At 33.0% G+C, this 23553-nt stretch overlaps 2 protein-coding genes across 2 annotated transcripts; both read left to right on the top strand.

The window, feature by feature from the left end:
* The first annotated feature begins 9340 nt into the window (after positions 1–9340).
* Positions 9341–12840, top strand: LOC132284682 (cytochrome P450 85A1-like). The gene is made up of 9 exons (XM_059786806.1): positions 9341–9699; positions 10312–10633; positions 10735–10884; positions 10977–11222; positions 11340–11426; positions 11543–11621; positions 12065–12171; positions 12254–12378; positions 12567–12840. Exons 1-9 carry the CDS (start codon positions 9521–9523, stop codon positions 12652–12654), a joined length of 1383 nt encoding a protein of 460 aa, XP_059642789.1. The 5' UTR covers positions 9341–9520; the 3' UTR covers positions 12655–12840.
* Positions 12841–13319: 479 nt separating this feature from the next.
* On the top strand, positions 13320–17353 carry LOC132284683 (probable UDP-arabinopyranose mutase 2). Its single transcript, XM_059786807.1, has 4 exons — positions 13320–13841; positions 16155–16405; positions 16506–16674; positions 16829–17353. Exons 1-4 carry the CDS (start codon positions 13530–13532, stop codon positions 17165–17167), a joined length of 1071 nt encoding a protein of 356 aa, XP_059642790.1. The 5' UTR covers positions 13320–13529; the 3' UTR covers positions 17168–17353.
* The last annotated feature ends 6200 nt before the right edge of the window (positions 17354–23553 follow it).

Raw genomic sequence — 23553 nt, 5'->3', positions numbered from 1 at the left:
ACCACACTTTGGGGCACCCTCTACCTTCTTCTCTTCATAATCTCTAACTTAAAATATGTCATTCTTTATTTTACATTTTTTTTTTAGTTTAACCAGAATTTGCAACATCAATAATGATTTTCAATCTGGTATTGACATTAATTTTGATACGGGTATTGAATGATAGAACCTATTGTTAGTAGCCCTGTCAATGGATCGGATTCGAATCAGATCGATCAAATTCATATCCGATTTGTTAAGTAAACGGATTATCGGATTCGGATTATTAACGGGTCCTCAGATTGAATGTCCCAATCTATATTCTATTTAGTTCGGACTTGGATCGGATCGAATTCAAAATCAGATTAAAATAATATTTACTAATATATATAATTATAAAGAGTATGATTTTATTAGTATGTGTACTACGAAATTTATTAGCATATGGATGAGAACACCACAATATTTATATATAACATTATTATTATTATTTTGAATTTTTGGGTTACCTCTAATACAATTTTAATAGGAGTATTGATATATATATATATATATACATATATATATATATATATATATTTATGTAAAATTATTGATAAATAATTATTTATATATATAATTTTAATCGGATCGGATCAGCATAATTCATATCCGATTTGTTAAGCTAACGGATCATCGGATTCGGATCGTAACCGGATTATCGGATTTTTTGTTCAATCCATATCCGACTAATAGGATAGAATTCAGATCAGAATCCGCTCCATTAACGAGTCTAATTGTTAGTCCTGCTAATATGAAACAAAATACCGAGCAGTCCCCGAAGGAGAACATGTTTTTGTGGGAAGGAGAGGTCATGTCACTAAACCAATAGGGATGGTAATTCTATAGCAAATTATGATACTTAGGTCTATTTTTTGAATAATATGACATAATTAATTGCTATCATTAGATGTGTTAAAGTGAATTATACTATAAATATACGTTAATGCATCGGAAGGTTATAAGTGATTCATTCCGGCTAGTGGGTATATGAGGGTTATTAGTGATTCGATTTGCTATTGGCTTTGACTATACACTTTGAAAATTAACACTTTCACTATAGTCTATCTTTTGAATCCTAATGAAAATCTGTTTGGTTTGTGTTTTGAGAACTAAAAATTAAAAAATTTAACACAAATTTGTTTGGTTAACAGTTTTTAAAAATTATTTTTTAAAAAATCATTTAAGACTTGTATGTTTTCATATAACTGTTTTTTTATTATATTTTTTTAAAAATAATTTTTATTTTTTAAGCTCTCAAAAAATATTTCTAGAAAACTAAACCTATTGGTCGTAAAATTCTTGAGAGCTCTTGGCTGCTAGTAAAATAGTAAAACTTACTTTTGAATACAACAGAAAAACATAATCTATCTTTAAATTATCAAACAATTAAGGAAAACGGAACAATGAATACAATTGCAAGATATTCAAGAAGGGCTGAAAAGCTTCAAATTTTACCTGCAGAAAATTGACTATGTCAGTAATAATACTGCTGAGAAAGGTATCACTAGGCCCGCATATTGACAGTGACGGTTTGCCGAGATATGCCTTACTATATTTATATACAGTAGAAAATATATATTCAATTATTTAAAGAGAAACACATCGAAGATTTTAATAACATTAATTAATGGAAAGGACGGAACAGAACAAATTAGTGCGTGTGTAAAGAAATATCAGCGAAGAGAACAAGTGAGTGATAAAACACGGACAAAAATCAATCAGTCCAATGAATAAAACGGGCGCTCGTGGATTCACCGGACCACACGTGCAGTCAATCATCATATGGAGCAATGGCCCACCCACGTCTCTCTCTCTCTCTTCCAATAGGATAAGTTCTTTGTAAAGCAAAAGCTTAAAGAAAAAGAAAAAAAAAAAAAAAAAAAAAACACATACGTCTCATTTATAAATGACTTTTTGCCACTATCGTAACAGAACGTAGCTCTATTGGAAAGTTAGCATCAAATTTACATAAATTAAGGATTCTTCTATTATTGGAAAAGTTAAAAGAAAGAGCATAAAAAAAAAAAACCTTCGAAGTCCAAAAATTAAAGAGATTAGATGATAGAAGGCAAACAATTATTAGAAGCAATATGGGTCTTTTGATATTTCATAAATTTGTTTTTTTTCTTTTCTTTTTTTCATAATTTGATTAGTGGATTTATTTTTTCATGTTGAGAAAGAAAAAAAACAGATACGAAGGGAATGAAGATCAATCTAGCCAAGAGATAAGTGGCAACCGTTTATCTATTGATATCTTCATTCAATCTAGCCAAGAGATAAGTGGCAACCGTTTATCTATTGATATCCTTAATAATGGTAGGTGTACGTCACATAACATGTTGAAAAGTCAAACAAACATAAACAACAAACTTGACACTTTATCATATCATCAAACGAGACTAACATGACAAATGTAGATTATTCAAATCAGAAGGCATACAAGTAAAGAAAAAAAAGTCATTGTAAAATAATATGCTAAAAAGAATAATGTAAGAAAAATATATATTTGACAAATATAAAAATCAAAATATTAAAGGATAATATTTTCATCGAATACAATTACAAATATCATCTACTTGTATTCTTATTTAAAAGCTATATATGAAATTACATACACTTATTTAAATAAGAAGAAGAGGAATAAAAAGAACAAGAAGACTTTTAAGAAGTGAAAAAAAAAAAAAAAAAAAAAAAAAAAAAGAGGTAAGAGAACTGTGAAGGGAAAAATAATTAGAGTTTAATTGAAGAAGAATTATTATTTTTTAAATAAGAAATCAAAGAAATTTGGAAAGTAAAAGTGAAAAGAAAGAAAAATTAAGAGGGCCCGGAGGGGGGCAGATGTCTTAACCGGCTCCCCCGGCACTTGAGACCAAAGAAAATTCTTATGAGACATGACCCTGGCATTATGTTAGGCCATCAAACTTCAAAGTCAGGCTTAACTTCCAACCAAAGTTGTTGAGCACGAAATGAGATACAAGAAGGACATTTTGTTTACTCACAAGTCACAACCAGTCTTTGAGACACTTAAGTACGTGAGAAGTTAGAAAAAACTTAGATATAATATGCCTAACCAGATGGATGATGAAGAGACTCTTATAATTACCATTAATGGCAAGTCATTAATGATTCAACAACTGAACCGAATGCGTTTCGTTTTCAAACAATAAAATATGACATCATGAGTGTGGAAAAACTGAATGATAAGATGAAGAAACATGAAAAATGGTCCAGCCTCGATGGAGAGTGTTGCACATCATATGATTGAAAAGTGGGGGTGAAAAACTTGGCAATCCCACATGCACGAAGGTAAAACTTTAGTTCAATAGTCCAAAAAGCTACATATCTTTGTACGTGGGATTGTGGTGTCAACCATCATAAACAAAAGAAAAAACATGAAAGAGAAAAAGACATGTACCAAATTCAGCAGAAAAGCCACAAGAGTACAAAAGAGAGGCCCTCGTGCAAACTGGAGTTTCCAATGTACATCACAAATTTAATACATGTGGGTAGACACAAGACATTCCTCTCTCTCTAGATAGATAGATAGATACACACACACACACACAATCAGTGTAAGCTTTTCCAGTCTATAGTGTGCATTTTTTTCTTCCCCGCCGTTCCTTGCACCTCTTTTTGAATCACGCGAGTGCTATGGTTCACACATCTCAATCTTGTTCTACCCCACAGGACCTAACAAATAAAAGACAATAAAAAGCAAAATGCATGCCCCTCTCTCTCTATCTCTCTAAATTCCATTTAAATTATTCATGTGTTCGTTTCTTTGTTTGGTTTGAGTTATCATTCCGACAAGAAAATTATGTAAGAAGGGCTGCCTATGTTAGGGAGTGATAGTAATTTTTTTTTTTTTGATTAAGTTACTCAGACGAGTAGAGTGAAGTTACTCACCCTTATATGGTTCAATAATAAAATAACACATTACATCTAATAATAAAATAATACACACTTAAAAATACTATATATATTTATTCAATGGTTGATCCAAAAAATGTGTGAATTATTTTATTATTAAAGGTAATGTATTATTTTGTTATTAAATCACGTAAGGGTAAGTAACTTCATTATACTCATCAGTAAGTAGTTAAGTACTCTCCATTTTTTTTTAATAAAAATTTTAGTGAGAGAAATTTATAATTTTATAGCTATTTAATACAAAAGAAAAAACCAATAGGTATAAAAATTTATTAAAAAAAAGTACAGTGGGAGCCACTGGTCATAAGCTAAATCCGTGGTTGTCATCATAAATTTGAATTTTTTTTTCCCATGAAATTAGGATAATTTTTGTCACAACACTTGGATCCTCATCATCCTATGGATTGAGAGTATAGATGTACGTAGGATTCCACTAAACTCAAGAAGTCACTTCCTCCGAAATTCTTATCTCTTTTTCATTTTTTGTTGTCCTAAAATTTTAATTTAAAAAGTCAATGTAAAAAGGAATATATTTTATACGTTAACCCTCTTAGAGTATCTTCAATTTCAAGAGGATTCAAATTTCGGACTCTTTACAATGTAAAGAAATTAAAATTTGAAGGAAGACAATAATTACATAGAAACATCATTGTATTATTATAAGTTCAAAACTGATTGAACATTATTGTTATATGTTACGGGAATCTATTAAGAATTTGTTGTTATTTGTAACATGAATTACTTTTTATTTTTATAGAATATAAATGTTTAGTAAATAAATAATAATAATCAAATCCTTAGTACACTATTTTTTTTTTCTTTCTTATTTACTGCATGCCAATACTTTTCACCATTGTATTATTACAACTTTTGCAGTTGTCAACTATTTTTTGTAAAACAATTAGTTCGCATTATGTGAAACAAAACCCATCTTTAATATATATATATATATATATATATATAGTTTTCATTGAAATATAATTAAACAACAATCCTTTTTTTTTTTCTTCTCTCTCGCTCTCTCTCTCTGTCTATTAATTGCACAAGAAGATTGTACCTTTTTTGTCCAATCCCTTTCCAAGATCTTCCTACGGATTTACACTTTTTTCCAAATCACCATCGAATCTACCTTTTGTTACAGATCAAGACAAGCCATCGTGCTTAAGAAAAGTCAAAAAAACAAAATGAGAGTAGTACAGATAATTTGGAAATTACAAGATAAACCCTGATTGATTCAATTTCTGATCAACAGTATGATCAGTGATCACCAATTGATTAGACAGATCATCATGTAGACTTCGTGTACGTTATCACCCTAACCATACGTACATTCAATTCCCTGCTTTATTATATTATTGATGCATAATGCCTTGGTACCAGCTACCAACACAGTGAATTGTGAAAATGAAGATGTGCAACAATTAATTAATTTTTTTTAACCAAAAAAAAAAAACAATTAATTAATTTTGCATTTTATACAAGATACATAATAGCTTCTATTTTTTTATTTTTTTTATTTTTACCTACTTTTAAACTTCCAATGCATTTGAGAGAGATTTTTATTTTTATTTTTTTATGGTAAATAATTTTATGTTTATTACCCCAAAAAGAAGAAAATAAGTAAAAAATAAAATAAAAATATTACATTAAAGCTTAAGAAGTGAACTCTCTTGCAATGAATATTATGGTATATTTACTGTATAATATGAGTAAATTAACAAAAACGCGAAAAAAAAAAATATACAATCGTATAATCAATCTATGTAATTCACTGACATTCTCTAATAATAGAATCAAACAAAATCATAAATATCAATAATAGTATCAATTATCATGAACGGCCAAAAACTGTGCAGTATAAATTATCGAAATTCCTAAACTGGATAACTCGGAAATCATATCACAATCAAATTATTGATTCTACGTGCACATTACGTTTGATTTTGGTCATACAATCTAAGCAATTCATTTGGGAAATACATTAAATCATGAAAATATAGTATCAATTATCATGGATAGCCGCATATTATGGAGCATAATAGCTTGAAAGCAATTGGTCGGTGCCCAATATGAAAAAGTGAAAAAAAAAATCTCCAAACATTGTAATAAGGTCAAGGTGTAATCACAAAATTACGTGATACAGAATTTGCTTCGACAAAGTTTCATATCAATGTACAAGTCCAAGTCTCCAATCAATCCCAAGTCAAATAATGTGATTAGCTGAAAGTTAAGTATTTATCCCATTCTTAGGCATAGAATTGGAATGGATGAAATTAGGAGAAAAATAATTTAAAAAATTAAATTAAATTATTTTTAATTTTAAAATTTTAATTTCATGCCATCAAATATAAGCCTAAATAAATTAGAATTAATTAGAAATAAAGCTAAGTCATATAACTCATTCTGCCATAAGGTTAAAAAAAAAAATGTTGAATTGAGATTTTAAGAATGCATGGGCAGTTCTGGAAATGCATTTTAGTGTATACTTGGAAACAGAGAAGAATTTCCAAAGTCAATATCAGAGTCTCACGTGCACCTTTATTTTAGTGTATACTTGGAAATGCATTTTTATGTTTCACGTGCACCTTTATTTTTGTTCCAGTTATACGCAACTTAAATTTTAAAGCAAATTATACTAATATCTCTTCTTCAAGTTGGATCAAATTTTACATAAATAAATATTTTAATTTTAACTTATTATTAAATAGTTGATTAGGATTTTAATCACACTTCAAATGGCACTTTTCAAATGTGACCGGATACTTTTTACATACAAAATGATTTTGCTACCTTTGACTTGCGCTTGACTTACAAAAACAATTTTTTCATGGCAAAACTAACCATGTGACCCATATAAGTAAGTTGTTGTGTGCGGATGCACCATAATAGCCATTCTCTACAAACCACCAAACCCATCATCTCCATCACCATCCCCACCCAAAGATTACTAATTAAGCTGAAAAAGAGATAAACATGAAGATTTTTAGACTAATATCATTTTATCACAAAATTAAGTAAAATTATTATTATTATTATTAGACATTAATCTAAATTCTAGCTCAATTATTTTAATAACGAACCCTGATCATTTTTAATTTTTAAGTCTTAATTTAGGGTTAAATGCAAAAAATTCTCATCTACTATTGATATAATACATATCGGTCCTTATGTGGTAAAAAATATTCTTATATTATTATTTTAATACAAATAAGTTCCTGTATGGTGTAAAATGACGATAACACCTTCGCTTTAATTAAATAAATTAATAATTATAAATACTGATTATGTAAAATGACTCTATTGTCCAAATTTATATAAAATTATATTTATTTAACAAAAAAACAAAATAAACCTCAAATTAAAATTATATAAAATAATAAAATAACTTAAACCTGAATATAATTAAAACTAAAACCAAACATTCCCGACCTCCATTACCACCACCCATCATCGCCTGGTGGAACCACAATCACCCTCTGCAACAAACTGATCGGAGCGTCAATACAAACCCCAGACCCACTGTTCGTCGCTGCCGTGCCTTCACTTTCACCGAAATTGCAGATCATTTCTCGCCGACGAGTTCTGCTGGAGTATTTGTCGTTCGCTACCCTCATCACTGCTGCCTCCTGTTGTGCTGTCCCGGGAATATTCTGCCATTGCCTCTGCCGAAATCTTCTCTGGCCATCATTAACGTCACCACCACCGTACCTTCGCCGGAATCGTGACATCCTTACAGTCATTGTCATATCGTTTTTGCCGGAGTAGTTGCTGGTTCAGTCTTCTTTGCTCGCCGATTCAGTCACGCCACTAATAAATGCTCATCCTTGTTGCCTCTTGTTGCATCGTTGTCGTAATATTCATTCTCTGGTCGCCGTTGTGAAGCTCTCTCTGGTCGTCGGCGTTGAATTTTCTCTGGTTGTATGTTACAGAGCTTTTCGTTTGGGGTCTGTAATCATAATCAAACCCAGATAAAAAATAAGGATTAATTTTGTGCAAATCTTATATATCAAAGGGATTTTTTGCACTTAACCTCTTAATTTATTGTAAATTAATCATTTGAAAAATTTATTAATTTATTGTAAATTAATCATTTGAAGAATTTATTAATCAATATCTTGGTTATAATCTTGATATATTTAAATTTATATATCATTTCCTTCTTAGATCGGCTTCTCCAGCTTTCAATTTTGACAAGTAAATTCAGAATGGAAAAAGTTTGATTTTGTTTGGAACTTGTACAGAGAGGAACTTTGAATTTTCAGATTAAATTAAGAATTTATAATTTTTCGAAAGAATAAAAAAATAATAAGTAGGAAATTCAAAGTTCCTCTCTGTAGAATGCCAAACCGGTGAAACAATGAATTCCATTAATCCTTGTAATTCCATTGAGTCTGGTTTTTTGGATATGTGTAAAATAGATGGAGAAAGAGGGAGAGAGAAAGAGAGAGAGGGTGATTTATATGTAGGTATTTTTGTCATTGAAATTTATAGATATTTTATATTAAATGGTGTTAAAAAAATTAGGAGTAAACGAGTCTGTATGTGTTAGAGTTCAAAAAATTAAAATCAAAATATTGGTTTATGTAAAATTTGACAAATAGTGTAATTTACCATAAATTTTATCACTTTAACCCTACTACATCTGACTTATTTCATAACACTGTCCTTCTTTCCTCTTCATGCGGCAGCCAAGACTGTGTGTCTGTGACTTTGCCTTTTTGTTTTTTGTATTTGTATTTGTTTTTTTCTATTTTCTCTTTTTCTTACCTTTTAATTCCATGGCTTGATTACGTTGATTGACATGAGAGCTACTTAGTCCTCCACCTCTAATTGGGTGGCGTGCATGTGCCTCTTCCCTAGATACTACAAGTCTTAGCAGTGTGGTCCTTTTCTTCTCCACCTTTTACTATAATTTATTCTACAAAATAAAAAAAAAAATAAAAAATAAAAAAAAACCCAATGCCAAATCATCTAAAAACCAAAGCAATAAATTACCTTACAACATCTTCCCAATTTACTATCTCTTCCCCCCTTCTCATGCAACTCTCTGTATATGTAGTTACTAGTTATGTATATAATATAATCTATTATTGTACATGCAAACAGAAATTAATTATTAAATTCTTGATGAGTCTGTATATGAATCAGGATATATTAAATTTTGATAATTAATTTTAACTTTTTTTATTCCTTAAATTTTTTTTCTGGTAGGGAAGGAAGGTGCTTGAAGTTTGAGTAAAGCGGTTTGCCTGACATCTCAGGGTCAAGTGGGTATGCCTAGGGAATATAAAGTAACAAAAATGTTGCCATTTAATCTTCTTAGTTATGCATTTACTACTTGGTTTGGAGGAGACTAGGGACCTTCCCCTTGTAGGGTACATTGTATTTTGGCGTACTTGGCCTTTCTCTCTCCACAGATATGGTACGCCCACAGTCCCCTCTCTCTCTCTCTCTCTCTCTAGATATATATACACACACACACATACATATATGACTAGCTTCAAGTAGAGCAAGCCCATACCATTTACAGCTCTCTCCGAAAGTGGGTTCAAGCTTCTTGGGAGCATCAATGGCTATTTTCATGGTGGTGTTGGTGGTGCTCTTTGTCTGCACAGCTCTGTTGAGATGGAATGAAGTGAAGTACAGCAAGAAAGGTTTGCCTCCTGGTACCATGGGTTGGCCTGTTTTTGGGGAGACTACAGAGTTTCTAAAACAAGGTCCAAATTTCATGAAAAACCAAAGAGCAAGGTAATATATAAATCTTTTGTGAGAAATAAAGTTGCTGTTTGTGGGTGGTGTTATGGGTTTTTGTCAGTGGACATAAAACTTTTTCTGTTCAATTGCTCTCTGTATAGTTTCTGGTTCTACTGCTTTTGGTCTTTATTAATTTTCTTATTACTCTAATTTGTAGTGAGTTGTGTATGTTTGTTGTATCTTTTTGCAAGTTGTGGTGGGTTTATACTGATTTTCAGGTCTAACTTTGTACATAGAAAGCAAAACCCCTTACCAATCAGAATTGACTTCTTCCTTACCCCCTGAACCAAACCCTTCACCAACTGCAGTGGGAGCCTTGTGCACTCGGATAGCCCATTTTTTAAGAAATGGAGGGGTAGGTATGCAATACGCACCCAATGCGAAAATATATGTACCACCACTTATCTTATTAGGACTCGAACTCTCAACCTCTCACCTCACATAACTTACAACTAGAGCTAACCCCTCGCGGCTGCGCTCAAATTTCATTTTCATCAAAACCCATAATACATACTTATTATTAGCATAAGCCAATGTCCTAATCAATCATAGCCATTATTAGAACACTTTTGTTGAATCTTTCTTAATTTCATGAATTTGTACCAGGTATGGAAGTTGTTTCAAATCCCACATATTGGGGTGCCCTACCATTGTTTCCATGGATCCAGAGCTAAACAGATACATCCTAATGAATGAAGCAAAAGGATTTGTTCCTGGTTACCCACAGTCCATGATAGACATCTTAGGGAAATGCAACATTGCAGCTGTTCATGGCTCCACTCACAAGCACATGAGAGGGGCATTACTTTCTCTCATAAGCCCCTCCATGATCAGAGAACAACTTTTGCCCAAAATTGATGAATTCATGAGGTCCCACCTAAACAATTGGGATAACAAAATCATTGACATCCAAGAGAAAACCAATGAGGTCTGTACTGATAAACTAGAACTCAAAGAAAACATAGTGTTCACTCTTCTTTTTTTTTTTCTTAGGTTTAAATCCTCATATGTTTTACCCTGTTTTTTTAGATGGCATTTCTCTCCTCGATCAAGCAAATTGCGGGTATCGAATCAAGCTCAATAACTCATGAATTCATGCCAGAATTCTTTAAGCTGGTATTAGGAACCCTTTCTCTGCCAATTGACCTTCCCGGCACAAATTACCGGCGCGGGTTTCAGGTACTGCCTATATACGATTCAATTTTATGTAGCTACTACTATTGTTAGTAATGGAATCATTTTCATATAATTAAGCTGAGATATGTTCACAGGCAAGGAAGAACATAATTAGCATGTTGAGACAACTTCTAGAGGAGAGAAGAGCTTGCCAAGAAACCCAACATGACATGCTTGGTTTACTACTGACAAGTGAAGAAAATAGATACAAGCTTAGTGACGAAGAGATAATTGATCAAATAATCACAATTTTGTACTCTGGGTACGAGACTGTTTCTACTACTACGATGATGGCTGTTAAATATCTCCATGATCATCCGAGAGAGCTTGAAGAGCTCAGGGTAAGTTAGAATTACTTTCAAATGCTCTTATTGAATTTTTTGTTAGCTTGAACTTCAGATCATTCAGTTGTTTACATTTTAATGTTTCTTATTCTAACTTGATTGGAAATTCATTAGAAAGAACATTTGGCAATTAGAGAGATGAAAAGGCCAGAGGATCCGATTAACTGTGAAGATTTCAAATCAATGCGCTTCACTCGTGCTGTAAGTACTTTTAAATTTGAGATTTCATTTAAATTTTTTTTTTTTTTTCCAAAACTATATATATACATATATGGAAGGATCAGCAAATTAGATTCACTGTGATGTTTATGATGCAGGTGATCTTTGAGACCTCAAGACTAGCAACAATTGTTAATGGGGTTCTGAGGAAAACAACTAGCGACATGGAACTAAATGGTGAGTCCAGGAATATTCATAACAAGAGATGGTACATGATATCATACCATATCTTTTGGTTGTTGCTTTAATAATCTTTAGGGGCTCAAGGAATTAATTTAGAGTAGCTCTCTTTTTTTGAGACTTCTTCAATAAAATTAAGTAAAACATTAGTGTGTGTAAGTGTGTGTAAGATCATCTTCCGCTGGTGGACCCTGCTCTATCAACAACCACATGACCTACCTACCATTCCAGCCAGAACATTCTGTTTATGACCCATTAAAAACATAATTTTTAGCAAAAGAGGAAGCTCAATTTCTTTATTATTTCCATCATAAGCATCACATATCCATATAATCTGTGTTTTATTTATTTATTTATTTATTTCAAATATGGATAATTTGGTAATAGTAGTTGATCACGTAAGTTGGTTAAATCACATAAATTTCCCTCTGTTTTTCCAGGATTTGTTATCCCCAAAGATTGGAGAATATATGTTTATACAAGAGAGATCAATTACGATCCGTGTTTATATCCGGACCCATTAACCTTCAACCCATGGAGATGGATGGTTAGTGATCAATGATCATAATAAGTATTATATTGGTTTATAATTCGAGTGATTAATTTTAGGCATGATTGGTAAAATTCAGGACAAGAGCTTGGAGTCTCAGAACTACCTCTTCATATTCGGAGGAGGTACAAGGCAGTGTCCTGGAAAGGAACTAGGAATAGCAGAAATTTCTACATTCCTTCATTACTTTGTAACTAAATACAGGTACCCAATAACTTTTCAAATTGTTAAGTTATTACAGTTGTGTTTGGATCAGATGAAAAATGCAAATAGAAAATTAATGAGTTTTGAATTCTTACTTTTTCTTGGTGATCAATCACACAGCATTATTTTACACTATATATATATATATATTTTTTTTTTTATAGATGTAATTCTCTTTTGTAATGCAGATGGGAAGAAGTAGGAGAAGACAAGCTAATGAAATTTCCAAGAGTTGAAGCACCAGATGGGCTGCACATTAGGGTTTCGAGTTACTGACTGACCTAATAATAATAATATATGTACAGCAAGATATATGGCATATCTGAGGATTATGGATGTAAAATAATGTTCTAACAGAATAGGAATTGAATGAAATAGAGATTTACCATTTCGGCAAGTTATCAGTGTTCCCAAATTTTGATTTGTTCAATTAACATAAATAAATAAGGTTGGTCATGGAGATATCACCATAATTTCATAAATTTGAGCAAAGCCTTTTTATTGTTACCCAATTCAATCCACCTAACAAAAGTGCAAACTAATGCCATCAAAGAACCAAAAAATAATAATAATAAATAAATGGAAAATGGAAAACGGAAAATGACCGAAAGTGAGAGAGAAGAGTCTTTCACCGATTCTCCAAAAGCTTTTATTGGTTTTCAAAAAAATTTCAAATTTATTTTCAAGAAAACCGAACCAACCCACAGTATAAATAGGCTCATATCCCCTGCAGTGCTAACCCAATTGTTACAAAGCCCATTATTTGCTGTTGGAGAAAGTATTGGATGCCGGGCGGATCGTGGGATGTATCTAAGTTATACATGTTCACAACACTTGCCACTCGAATAAACTGGGACACAAAAACACCCAGTTTTTTGCTACAATGCAAAACTATTAGATCACGAAATAATTAATTTGTTAGTTAAACACGACATGACACAGGAATAGAGATTGAATCAGTCTGTCTGGACACTTCTTCTGTTCTCCGTTTATTAGTAGTGGATGCACATATTTCCCGATCTCGTCGACCTCCTTCGTCCCACCACGTCTACGCTATTCATACGTACATAATAAACACACCCCCCTCACATTCTACTTACTACTACTTCCCTCTCCTCCTTTTCCCAACTCTCTCTCTCTCTATCTCTAACATGGCTGCTCCAACGCCCCTTCTGAAAGACGAGCTCGACATTGTCATACCCACCATTCGAAACCTTGATTTCCTCGAGATGTGGAGGCCATTCTTCGAACCCTACCATCTGATCATCGTCCAGGACGGTGACCCTTCCAAGACCATCGACGTCCCTCCTGGATTCGACTACGAGCTCTACAATCGCAACGACATTAACAAGATTTTGGGTCCCAAAGCTTCCTGCATTTCCTTCAAGGACTCCGCTTGTCGATGCTTCGGTTACATGGTCTCCAAGAAGAAGTATATATTCACAATTGACGACGATTGTTTTGTGAGTTCTACCAATTTTCCTTCTATTTTTTATTTTTATTTTCTAGGTTTCGAAATTTTTAACGATAAAGCTTAGATCTCAATACACACTCATACATATACATCCATATATATAATGTGTGTGTATTTATGCATTGAATTTAAGAGAAGAAGAGTTCTTATTTTGTGGTTTGGGTATAAATCGGTAGATTTGTTCTTTTGGAGTATTCTAATCATTGATAATTTTAATTTTGTTCATATTTATAAACTGGTTAATCTGCTTTTGCTGTATTATATACTATTTTTGTTCTTGTAATTTCAGCATTACTTTGATCCGCATTGTTTTGTAACTTTGCCAAAAGGCTATGGTTTGTTGAGGGGCATTTTGCTAGTTTTAATTGACTAAGAGTTGTTCTTTTGGGCAACTTCAATCAAATTATTTCTATGGCTATAGATTTGTAGAAGTAATATGTTTATGATTGCATTACAGTAATGCTTTGTTACGCACTGGGGGTGGTTGACAGGGAATAGAATTTGACATGTCATGGTCTGTCTTTTTTCCCATTTTGATCTGTGCACCAAATTATAGTTTGATTGGAAACAAGTTTCTATAACTCTATTGTGTCAACCTCTGTTCCTTCAATTTGTATATTCAAATAATTTTTCTTGATCTGAATCATATTTTAACAATTTAAGCATAATATCTACAAGGAATTATGCCTTTTTAGTTGATTATTAGCCCGTGATCTGCAGAGATAATATATTTAGAATTGTCAATCTGATAGCATTTCCCTGAAATATATTAATGACCAGGTCTTCAGATTTTTTTTCTTCTCTAGTCTTGGGTGGTGGGTCCTGATTGATAATTAACCAGTCTCGACTTTTAAGAGTGATTAGAGTACATTTGGTTATTGCCTCTGCTTGTGCATAATGTACTGATAATGGCACCTGATAAGTAACCTGATAAGTAGTATGGTAAAATGGTGTTCTCTATATTTTAGTATGATATCATTTATGCCAGTGTTAGAAGTTTTTTTACCTATGTATCCGATTGTCTACTGTATCCAATGTACCATTTGAATCTTGGGGCATTCATATTCTGCTTGATTGCTTTGTACTAAAAGACCATCTAATTAAGGTGAAATAAAACAACTGGCAAGGCAACAATTATAACCACATTACTGTCCAAATAACCTGATAAGTAGTATGGTAAAATGGTGTTCTCTATATGTTAGTATGATATCATTTATGCCAGTGTTAGAAGTTTTTTACCTATGTATCCGATTGTCTACTCTATCCAATGTACTATTTGAATCTTGGGGCATTCATATTCTGCTTGATTGCTTTGTACTAAAAGACCATCTAATTAAGGTGAAATAAAACAACTCGCTCAATCCCAGCTGCCGCCTCAAAACCGTTCCACTGATCAAGTGCCCTATCCACCATATCTATCTTCCATAATGTATTAAGACATGCGAAAAGGAGTTCAATACAAGAATGGCATTTTACACACATACAGACCACAACAACAGTGAAGTTTTGATTCAGGTCCATAATGTCTATTAGTTGGCGACGGAGGACGAGGGTGCTTCTTATTATATACAGAACTGGATCTTGGTCAATTCCCAGATGTGGGCAGACACACTTTTGTTACAAATAGATTACGGTGTACGGAGTTTTTTTTTTAGAAATGAATGTGATGTTGTATTAATTATTGGGACCCAATCATATTGTCAGATGGCATATTATTATCCCCGTTCACGTAGTTGGATGCATATATGAGTTCACCGTATATCCCGATTGAGTTAAACATACTTAGTGAGTAAGAAAAGGAATACACACATTACACAATAAAATGTGCACTTAACCATAGCCTATATAATTCCATAGCTTTCTTTTTGTTGTTAATTATAGTTGTTGGAATTATATCCGAAAATTAATTTAAAGAAGAGAATAGGATCACTATCCCAACATGAGTTGTTACTTACAATTAAATACAAATGTCTTAATACATTATAGAAGATAGATATGGTGGATAGGGCACTTGATCAGTGGAATGGTTTTGAGGTGGCAGCTGCGATTGAGCCAGTTGTTTTACTTCACCTTAATTAGAGGCTTTTATCTTCTGGTATTAACTATTGGGATCCAATCTTATCTTCAGATACCATATTAAAGCAGTTTTTGTTTGCGTCTATTTGCCTAGCTTTTTATAAACAGAATCTAAATCATTATAACTGTAAGTTCTTTTGTGAGTTGAATGAACATCTAGTTTCAACTGTGGGTTGTTTGATTTGGACTTAAAATTTAATGTCATGAATCCCTTACTAATGCTTAGGTTGCTAAAGACCCATCTGGCAAAGATATCAATGCACTAGAACAACACATCAAGAACCTTCTCTGTCCATCAACTCCCTTTTTCTTCAACACCCTGTATGAACCTTTCTGGAAGGGTGCAGACTTTGTCCGTGGATACCCTTTCAGCTACCGTGAGGGTGTTCCAACTGCTGTTTCACATGGCCTCTGGCTCAATATCCCAGATTATGATGCTCCAACACAGCTTGTGAAGCCTCGTGAGAGGAACACTAGGTCTGTCCTTCCTTTGCAAGCCAATCTGTCAATTTATTTATACCCCTTTATTAATAAAGCAAGATTCGAGGTTATATGTTATATGCACATGTTTTATCAGGTATGTGGATGTGGTTATGACAATTCCGAAGGGTACTCTTTTCCCCATGTGTGGTATGAATCTAGCCTTCGACCGTGAGCTTATTGGCCCTGCAATGTACTTTGGACTCATGGGTGATGGTCAGCCAATTGGGCGATATGATGATATGTGGGCTGGATGGTGCACCAAGGTGCCTTTCTTCCTTCTTTTATCCCATTGCTCTTTTTTTGTGTGAACATGATTTGGATTTCATAAAACCTATTTCGGGTGTATTATAACCTAGACATTTAACATCGAGAAACTTAGAGAATTACTCATCATTCTGATATTGTTTTATTGTTTAGGTGATATGTGACCATTTGGGATTAGGAATCAAGACAGGGCTGCCCTACATTTGGCACAGCAAAGCTAGCAACCCATTTGTGAACCTAAAAAAGGAGTACAAGGGCATATTCTGGCAAGAAGATATCATTCCATTTTTCCAGTCCGCCATTCTTCCAAAGGACTGCACAACTGTTAAAAAATGCTACATTGAACTGTCCAAGCAGGTGAAGGAAAAGCTTGGGAAAGTAGACCCCTACTTTGTAAAGCTAGGTGATGCCATGGTCACATGGATCGAAGCTTGGGATGAGCTCAACCCAGAAAAGGATTCTGCCAATCTGCCCAATGGTTCTGCCAAATGAAGATTTTGATTATCAGTAACTTCATTTAGTTTGCAATAGTTATGAATTTAATTCTTTTCAGCCAATGTATTTTTTCTCTCTTTCTTATTTATCAGATTGTTTGGCTTGGAGATTGATGGTTATAATAGCTTATTATTTTTCATTCCATGAGATTAGAACAATAAACGGTAGTCCATTTAGCTTTGAAACAGAACACATTTGGTAGTATGGTTTGACAATGAGCCTATGACAAGCATATCTTTGTGGGGTATGAATGTCTCTTTTGTATTTTAATGATCACTAAGCCTTTTCCTATAGGGTGGGATTTAAATTTTGAACTAAAGGGCCAACATCGAATGCCTAACGGTCTATGGTTTTGACATGAATTTTTTTTTACGAAGTGTCCATGTCAAACATCGATAAAGCCTCTTCATGTTTTGAGCAAACCACTTACAAGTTCATGTTGTTGGTGACCACAACTGAGCATTGTATGGCAGCATGTCACAGTCACAGTCCATTAATCAGATGTTTAGTTCTAGCTGTTGCGTTTGTTTGTTTCGTTTTCTAACAGAGATGGATCAAGAGGAGGGCGGTATAGTTCAGCCACTCGTTTCGAAAGTTCACTTGGCCTATTTTGTGTCTTGGGCTCTTAACTTACATCGTATGGTCTTTTATCATTTAAAAGCCCATACAAAATCCAATTTTGTAGACACAATAGCTAAAAACAAATGGAAAATTTTATGGACATTTATTAAGAATGAAAAACGAATTAGGCAAAAGTACAAACAACTCCCCTGAACTATCACAAATCGGCATTTTATCCCCCTAGACTACAAAAATGAACAAATCAGTAGCAGAACTATCCAAATCCATGCAAGTAAACCCCTGAAGCTCAATTCCGGCCCACAAGTGCGGTCTTTTTCTTTTAATTCCAACATTGCCTTGGAATACTCATTAATACTATTATTTATTTGTTATTACCCTCGTCACCTTAAGCCTCTGATGGCCAGTGTTAGTTCAATCAAGGAACGCAAGAAAGAAAAAGCAAATGAAGAACCTAATTACTCTGTATAATAGAACAAATCAAAAGAGAGGATTGCAAAGGGTAATAACAAATAGCAATAAAAAAGCACAGGAAAAGGAAAGAAAAAGCCAAGAAAAATGGATGGTTATAGAGGGAGAGAGAGATTTTAGAGTGAGAGAGATGTTGTGGGTTGTTCATCATCTTCTTCCTAAAGGAAAGCGAACTCGTGTATGGGGGGGAGCATTTCTAATTTAGCTTCTTCTGATGTTGGGTGCCCCCAAAATCTCCCACTCCTCCAAACATCATCTCTTCTCTGATATGCGCAATTTCCGGCCACCATTGTCCCCGAAGACGATCCAGAGGGGCTCTGTTTGGATCACGACGTGCCGAAGGGTCCCTAAGTTAATCAGTTGTCGGCCGCTTGGGTCAAAATCAGTAAAGACAACTGGCCAATTCTTGCCTGCTGGTGCTGTGCCGCGAGTTCATCACAACCGAACTCACCACCGAGAAGCTCACAGTTGAGTTTTCCTTGCTCGCCGGTGCCGCGCCGCGCCACAAGGTCACAACCGACCTGTCCACAGCCCATCACCCGCTCATGCCGCCATCGCTATCGCCATCGCTGCACTAGCCGGCCGAATAAGGATTCCTTGCCAGAAATTGCACATTGCCGATTCAGTCATTGCCGTTGATTCAGTCTCGCCATCACCATCATCGTTCTTCGCTGGATTCTCAACAATCAACATACTTCTCGAATGGCCATCATCCACAGCCATGGTGACACCCTCGAAAACAAATCTAACAATCAACAAGCTCTGTTTCACAACCTCCGATGCGATGGATACCATCCTCTGAAGCCGATCAGATTTGCCGACGAATAGAGAGGATTATAACACTTGGGCAACGTTTGGTCATATGAGGGGCATTGAGGGTATTTTACGCTGATTATTTTTTTTTGTATTTTTTTTTCTTAATTATAATGGATAGTTTTGTAAATTTACAATGAAGTCGGCTAGAAAGTAGCCGGAATTGAGCTTAGGGGTTAACTTGCACGGATTTGAATAATTGTGGTACTGAATTGTTCATTTTTATAATCTAAGAGGATAAAGTGCCAATTTGTTATAATTCAGAGAGATTGTTTGCACTTTTATTAAAGAATTATTAAAGAAGCAAAAAGAAAGAGAAGAAACCAACTCCTATGAGAAGGAAATATTTTTTTGAAAAAATGAGAAATTCGGGTCCGCGACGGTCATTACGCTCACCACTCTACTACGACTTGGATATTAAATGTTTCATTGTCATATTATAAATATCAATTTTAAATCTTCTGGACCCAATTTTTTTAATTTTTTCTTAAATCAGATCACGTCTATCCCGACTCCCGAGTCCTGAGAGAGAAATCTTCTCCTTTACGAGAAAAGTTGGAGCATTAATTAGATAGATGATTAGTACCTATCGTTTTTTTGAGGTTTGTCTCGGTAACAACAGCCAATTAGAATATTTATCATTTTTTATATTAATTTTATTATAATTCAAAGATAAAAAAAAAAAAATTAAACAAAATAATAAATACCACTTAGGGGATCCAAATCCCTTTCCACATATTTTTCTCCAGAGCAAAGCAAAAGCGCCAAAAAAATCTTAGAACTTATAAAATATTTATTTATAATAATAAATATATGTTTTAAATAAATTTTATGCAAATAAAAAGTCAAAAATAGTAAATCAAATATGAGTCCCATTACAATTAATATAACCATCTTTATAAAAATACATAAATTAATCAAACAAGTTGCTTTATAAAAACAAAAACATAACATTAAATAGAGCATAACAGAAAAAATAAATAAATAATAAAAAATTACTTCCAAACATAACAGCAAACTAATAATAATAATGAATGAATTTCATTCATTTTTATACATTTAAGTTGCTTTAAGGTCTCAAAATGATGATCATTGTTTTTGAAATAGCAATGTTTTTTTTTAAATAAACTTTGTTCGAATCATTCCTTCACTTCAAAGAGCCCTAAACTTAATTGGAGAGAGAATATGAAATGTTCTAATATTTGGAATGAGAATAAGAATGAATCAATGATCCGAGAAATCAAGAGTCAAGAGACTCAAAAGTCAAGACTGAAGACTTCGTTTTTTCCGTTCAAAGAACCTTACACTTAATAGCATAGAAAAATTGCGGAGCGATGGAGCGATTTGAACGAAGAGCGTATTCCTCTTTTCTATTGAACAAAACATTAGAACTAACACGTATTCCTCTTTTTTACGTAACAAAACAATAAAGCTAACAATATTATTATGCTAGACTTACCATAACTTTCTAAATACAAGCTCGATCATAAAACTTCATCAAAATAAATCTCATTTATAATAAATGGAAAATGATTCTTTTACGGAATAGTTATAGTGAATTATTAGATCTACACTTTTAATTGTATTTTGTAAAAATTATTCGGTTAAACAATTTACCCAAAAAAAGAAAAAAGAAAAGAAAAAAGAAACATTACTTAACCATTTTACCGGTGAACATTATTAATTAAGCTGCTAGCATTTCCTATTATAACCAATTAACCATATTAGTATTTCATAAATTTGGGCCTTTATCTTTTCTTTTCAACTAAAAAACTTTTACCCAACCCAACCATCATTTCAAGCCCAGAAGCTCGTGTATATATACATACACTTCAACCGTCTCTCATCATAACCCTAGCCCCTAGATGATTATATTCTCTTCATCCATCGGTTGTGTTCCTCTGTCACTCAATCTTCTATCTCAACGGTGACCTTCCTATGGCAACTTCAAAACTTCGTTGTAGGGGCTTAGGCGACATCGTTTTGTGGCTTCGAGATCCATTCCATTGATGATTGTGATGACGACGGGTGATTGGGTTCGAACCGGTACACACCCTCGAGCCGTTCGGCACTGCTCGGCTCGAAGGTGAGCTATTCATATTAAGGAATGACGGGATAACCTCGAAGGTGAGCGAAACAGTTCAACGAGTGAGATGGCAATTTGGGTAATTTGTAAGGTACTGAATTTCCCTCCTTCTCCCAAATTCCCAAACCATTCAGGCTACTGAAACTACCGAGACTACTGAGATCTCAAGGTATCTTTTATCAAATTTTGTTTCGATTCTAATGTATATGTATGTATGTGTATATATATATATATAGTAATTAGCAATCAATCTGCATACAAGCCTGGATTGTCTGTTTGTTTTGTTTTGTTCATCGATTAGGGTTCAAATGCTTAATTTAATTTAAGGGCTTAACGATTCTAGCAATCAATCTGTATCTGTATATATATAAGCCTCGGTTCAAATGTGATTATTATATATATATATATATATATATATATATATAATCAGCTGCATATCTTACGGATTTACGTTCTCTTGGTTTATTATTGTTTCAATAATCAATCTGCATAGTCTTTTTTTTTTTTTTTTAACCGATATCTTATATTATAAATTTTCGATTCTCATATATATGTATAATTCAATCTGTACACGTGTGTATATATAGCTATTAGGATAGTACACTGACTTGTTTTTGTATTTTTTTTGGGGACTAGCCTTTAGGTGTTAACAGTAAAGTCCTGAATGTTTAACAGTCATGAATGTTAATAGTCCTTTCTGTCTATGCTTTCGTATTTGGAGTAAAGTTGCAATGATGATTAAATGATACTAGTTATTATTCTAATATCTTGTTTTTTATTTGGTTTTATAACTCTGCAACATTGTTCTTTTATAGTTTATTAGTTATGATTTGTGTTTTTTTTTCATTATGAGGCTGATGAAAAATAGTAACACTCAGTGAGATACCGAGAATCTGCTCATAATTTGCCTGAAATTGTTTTTGTGATCTCAATTGACAACAGTGAATTGTCCTTGAACGAAATTGATTCTGAAATGAGACGCTTCAATTTGGTCTCGATCAAAATGAAACGAATTCGATGTAGCGATGAATTTTGGGAACACATAGAATGTTTGTTCTATCCTGCATTTTGAAATTAGGAGCATATATATGCACTTGTTTAATAAAGGAGCCTGATCCTAAAAATTCCATTGACATATGCAGAGAACTGTTGTCATGGCATTAAGCCTGCACTAAAAAAATATATATTCTATATTTTCGAATGGTGATGGCTTATTTTCTTTAAAAATGCAATATATTTTTGTTTATTAGTATACTCTAGTGTATTTATTTATCCTTTATTTAAAAATGGTACTTTTAACTTGTATTATATATTTTTATTAATTTATTTTGTTTTCTCACATGTTATAAATGATATAAATTTAATTTATTTAAAGCTTAAATATTTTATTTTCTACTAATGTAATAAAAAAAATAGTATTACCATACCCTCTTAATAAGAACAATGACTTAAAATTTGTAAATATGTTACTACTTTTTTTTTTCTTTATTAATTCTAATAATCCATAATTTCTACTGTTCATTCCATTCAACTAAACAAAAAATGATAAAGACACATTCCTTTCTCTAAGGTGCCTCACTCATCCCTTTCCCTTTCCCTTTCCCTTTCCCATTCCCATTCCAACCCTTTTTTAATTCCATCCCTCTAACCAAATAGAGCGTTAGTGTCAGTGTAGTGTCTCACATAGTTGTATGTCACAATTGATTAGTTGGTTTAAAGTTTCTAAAAAAAAAAAAAAAAAAATTTGAAATTTGAGCCACGGGGAAGGTGGATGTTTTTTCTAGTCAAATCAATTTTATAGAAGTAAAGGCTGAAATTAAACCTTTCTGTAAAGGTTGTTCATTTGGAAAATGACGGTAACTTATAAAATTATAGGACTTTGGTTTTTAGAAACTAGACACAAATGGCTAAAAATCTGAAAATTTTGATAATTTTTCGATCTCGGAAAGTTAATCGAATAAAATTGTTCAAATTCAGTTGTCAACCAGTGAGAGAGAAATAAACAGCAACCAGTGTAACATTTTTAGAAAAATATATAGTTGTCCAAAGACCGACGAAATTTATCAGAACATAATTAATCAACATGTGGTAAAATTTATAGAACATTTCGAGAACAAAAATTGTGGAAAAACTGAATTTGAAGTTTTGGCACATGAGCTATTTTTAAATAATAAATATAATATACAAAAACCGTTCACAAGAACATTTAAGCCGAACTACACCAAAGCTCGTAAATTTCTTAATTCCAAAACCCATTTACGAGATACATTGAGTTGATAGAGAGAGAAGCTTTTCATTTGGACCTTTTATCAAACATCTTCGGTACAATTAGAGCGATTTCGAAACTATCACTCCCACTTTGACTAATAGATTCAACTCTAAATACTCATCTAGTGTCTATCGATACGGGTCTAAGGTTTTTCACATATGAATA

The sequence above is a fragment of the Cornus florida genome, unplaced genomic scaffold (genome assembly GCF_030987335.1).
Source record: "Cornus florida cultivar Cherokee Brave unplaced genomic scaffold, ASM3098733v1 CherokeeBrave_3.0.0_Hap2_Chr11, whole genome shotgun sequence".
Classification (NCBI taxonomy): Eukaryota; Viridiplantae; Streptophyta; class Magnoliopsida; order Cornales; family Cornaceae; genus Cornus; species Cornus florida.
This window is presented reverse-complemented; position numbering and strand designations above follow the sequence as displayed.

Coding starts and splice junctions, on each gene's coding strand:
- LOC132284683 (XM_059786807.1), top strand. CDS start 13,530: ATGGCTGCTCCAACGCCCCTTCTGAAAGACGAGCTCGACATTGTCATA. Junction 16,406..16,505: donor CCTCGTGAGAGGAACACTAG/GTCTGTCCTTCC, acceptor ATGTTTTATCAG/GTATGTGGATGTGGTTATGA. Junction 16,675..16,828: donor GGGCTGGATGGTGCACCAAG/GTGCCTTTCTTC, acceptor TTTATTGTTTAG/GTGATATGTGACCATTTGGG.
- LOC132284682 (XM_059786806.1), top strand. CDS start 9,521: ATGGCTATTTTCATGGTGGTGTTGGTGGTGCTCTTTGTCTGCACAGCT. Junction 11,427..11,542: donor CAATGCGCTTCACTCGTGCT/GTAAGTACTTTT, acceptor TTTATGATGCAG/GTGATCTTTGAGACCTCAAG. Junction 12,379..12,566: donor TACTTTGTAACTAAATACAG/GTACCCAATAAC, acceptor TTTGTAATGCAG/ATGGGAAGAAGTAGGAGAAG.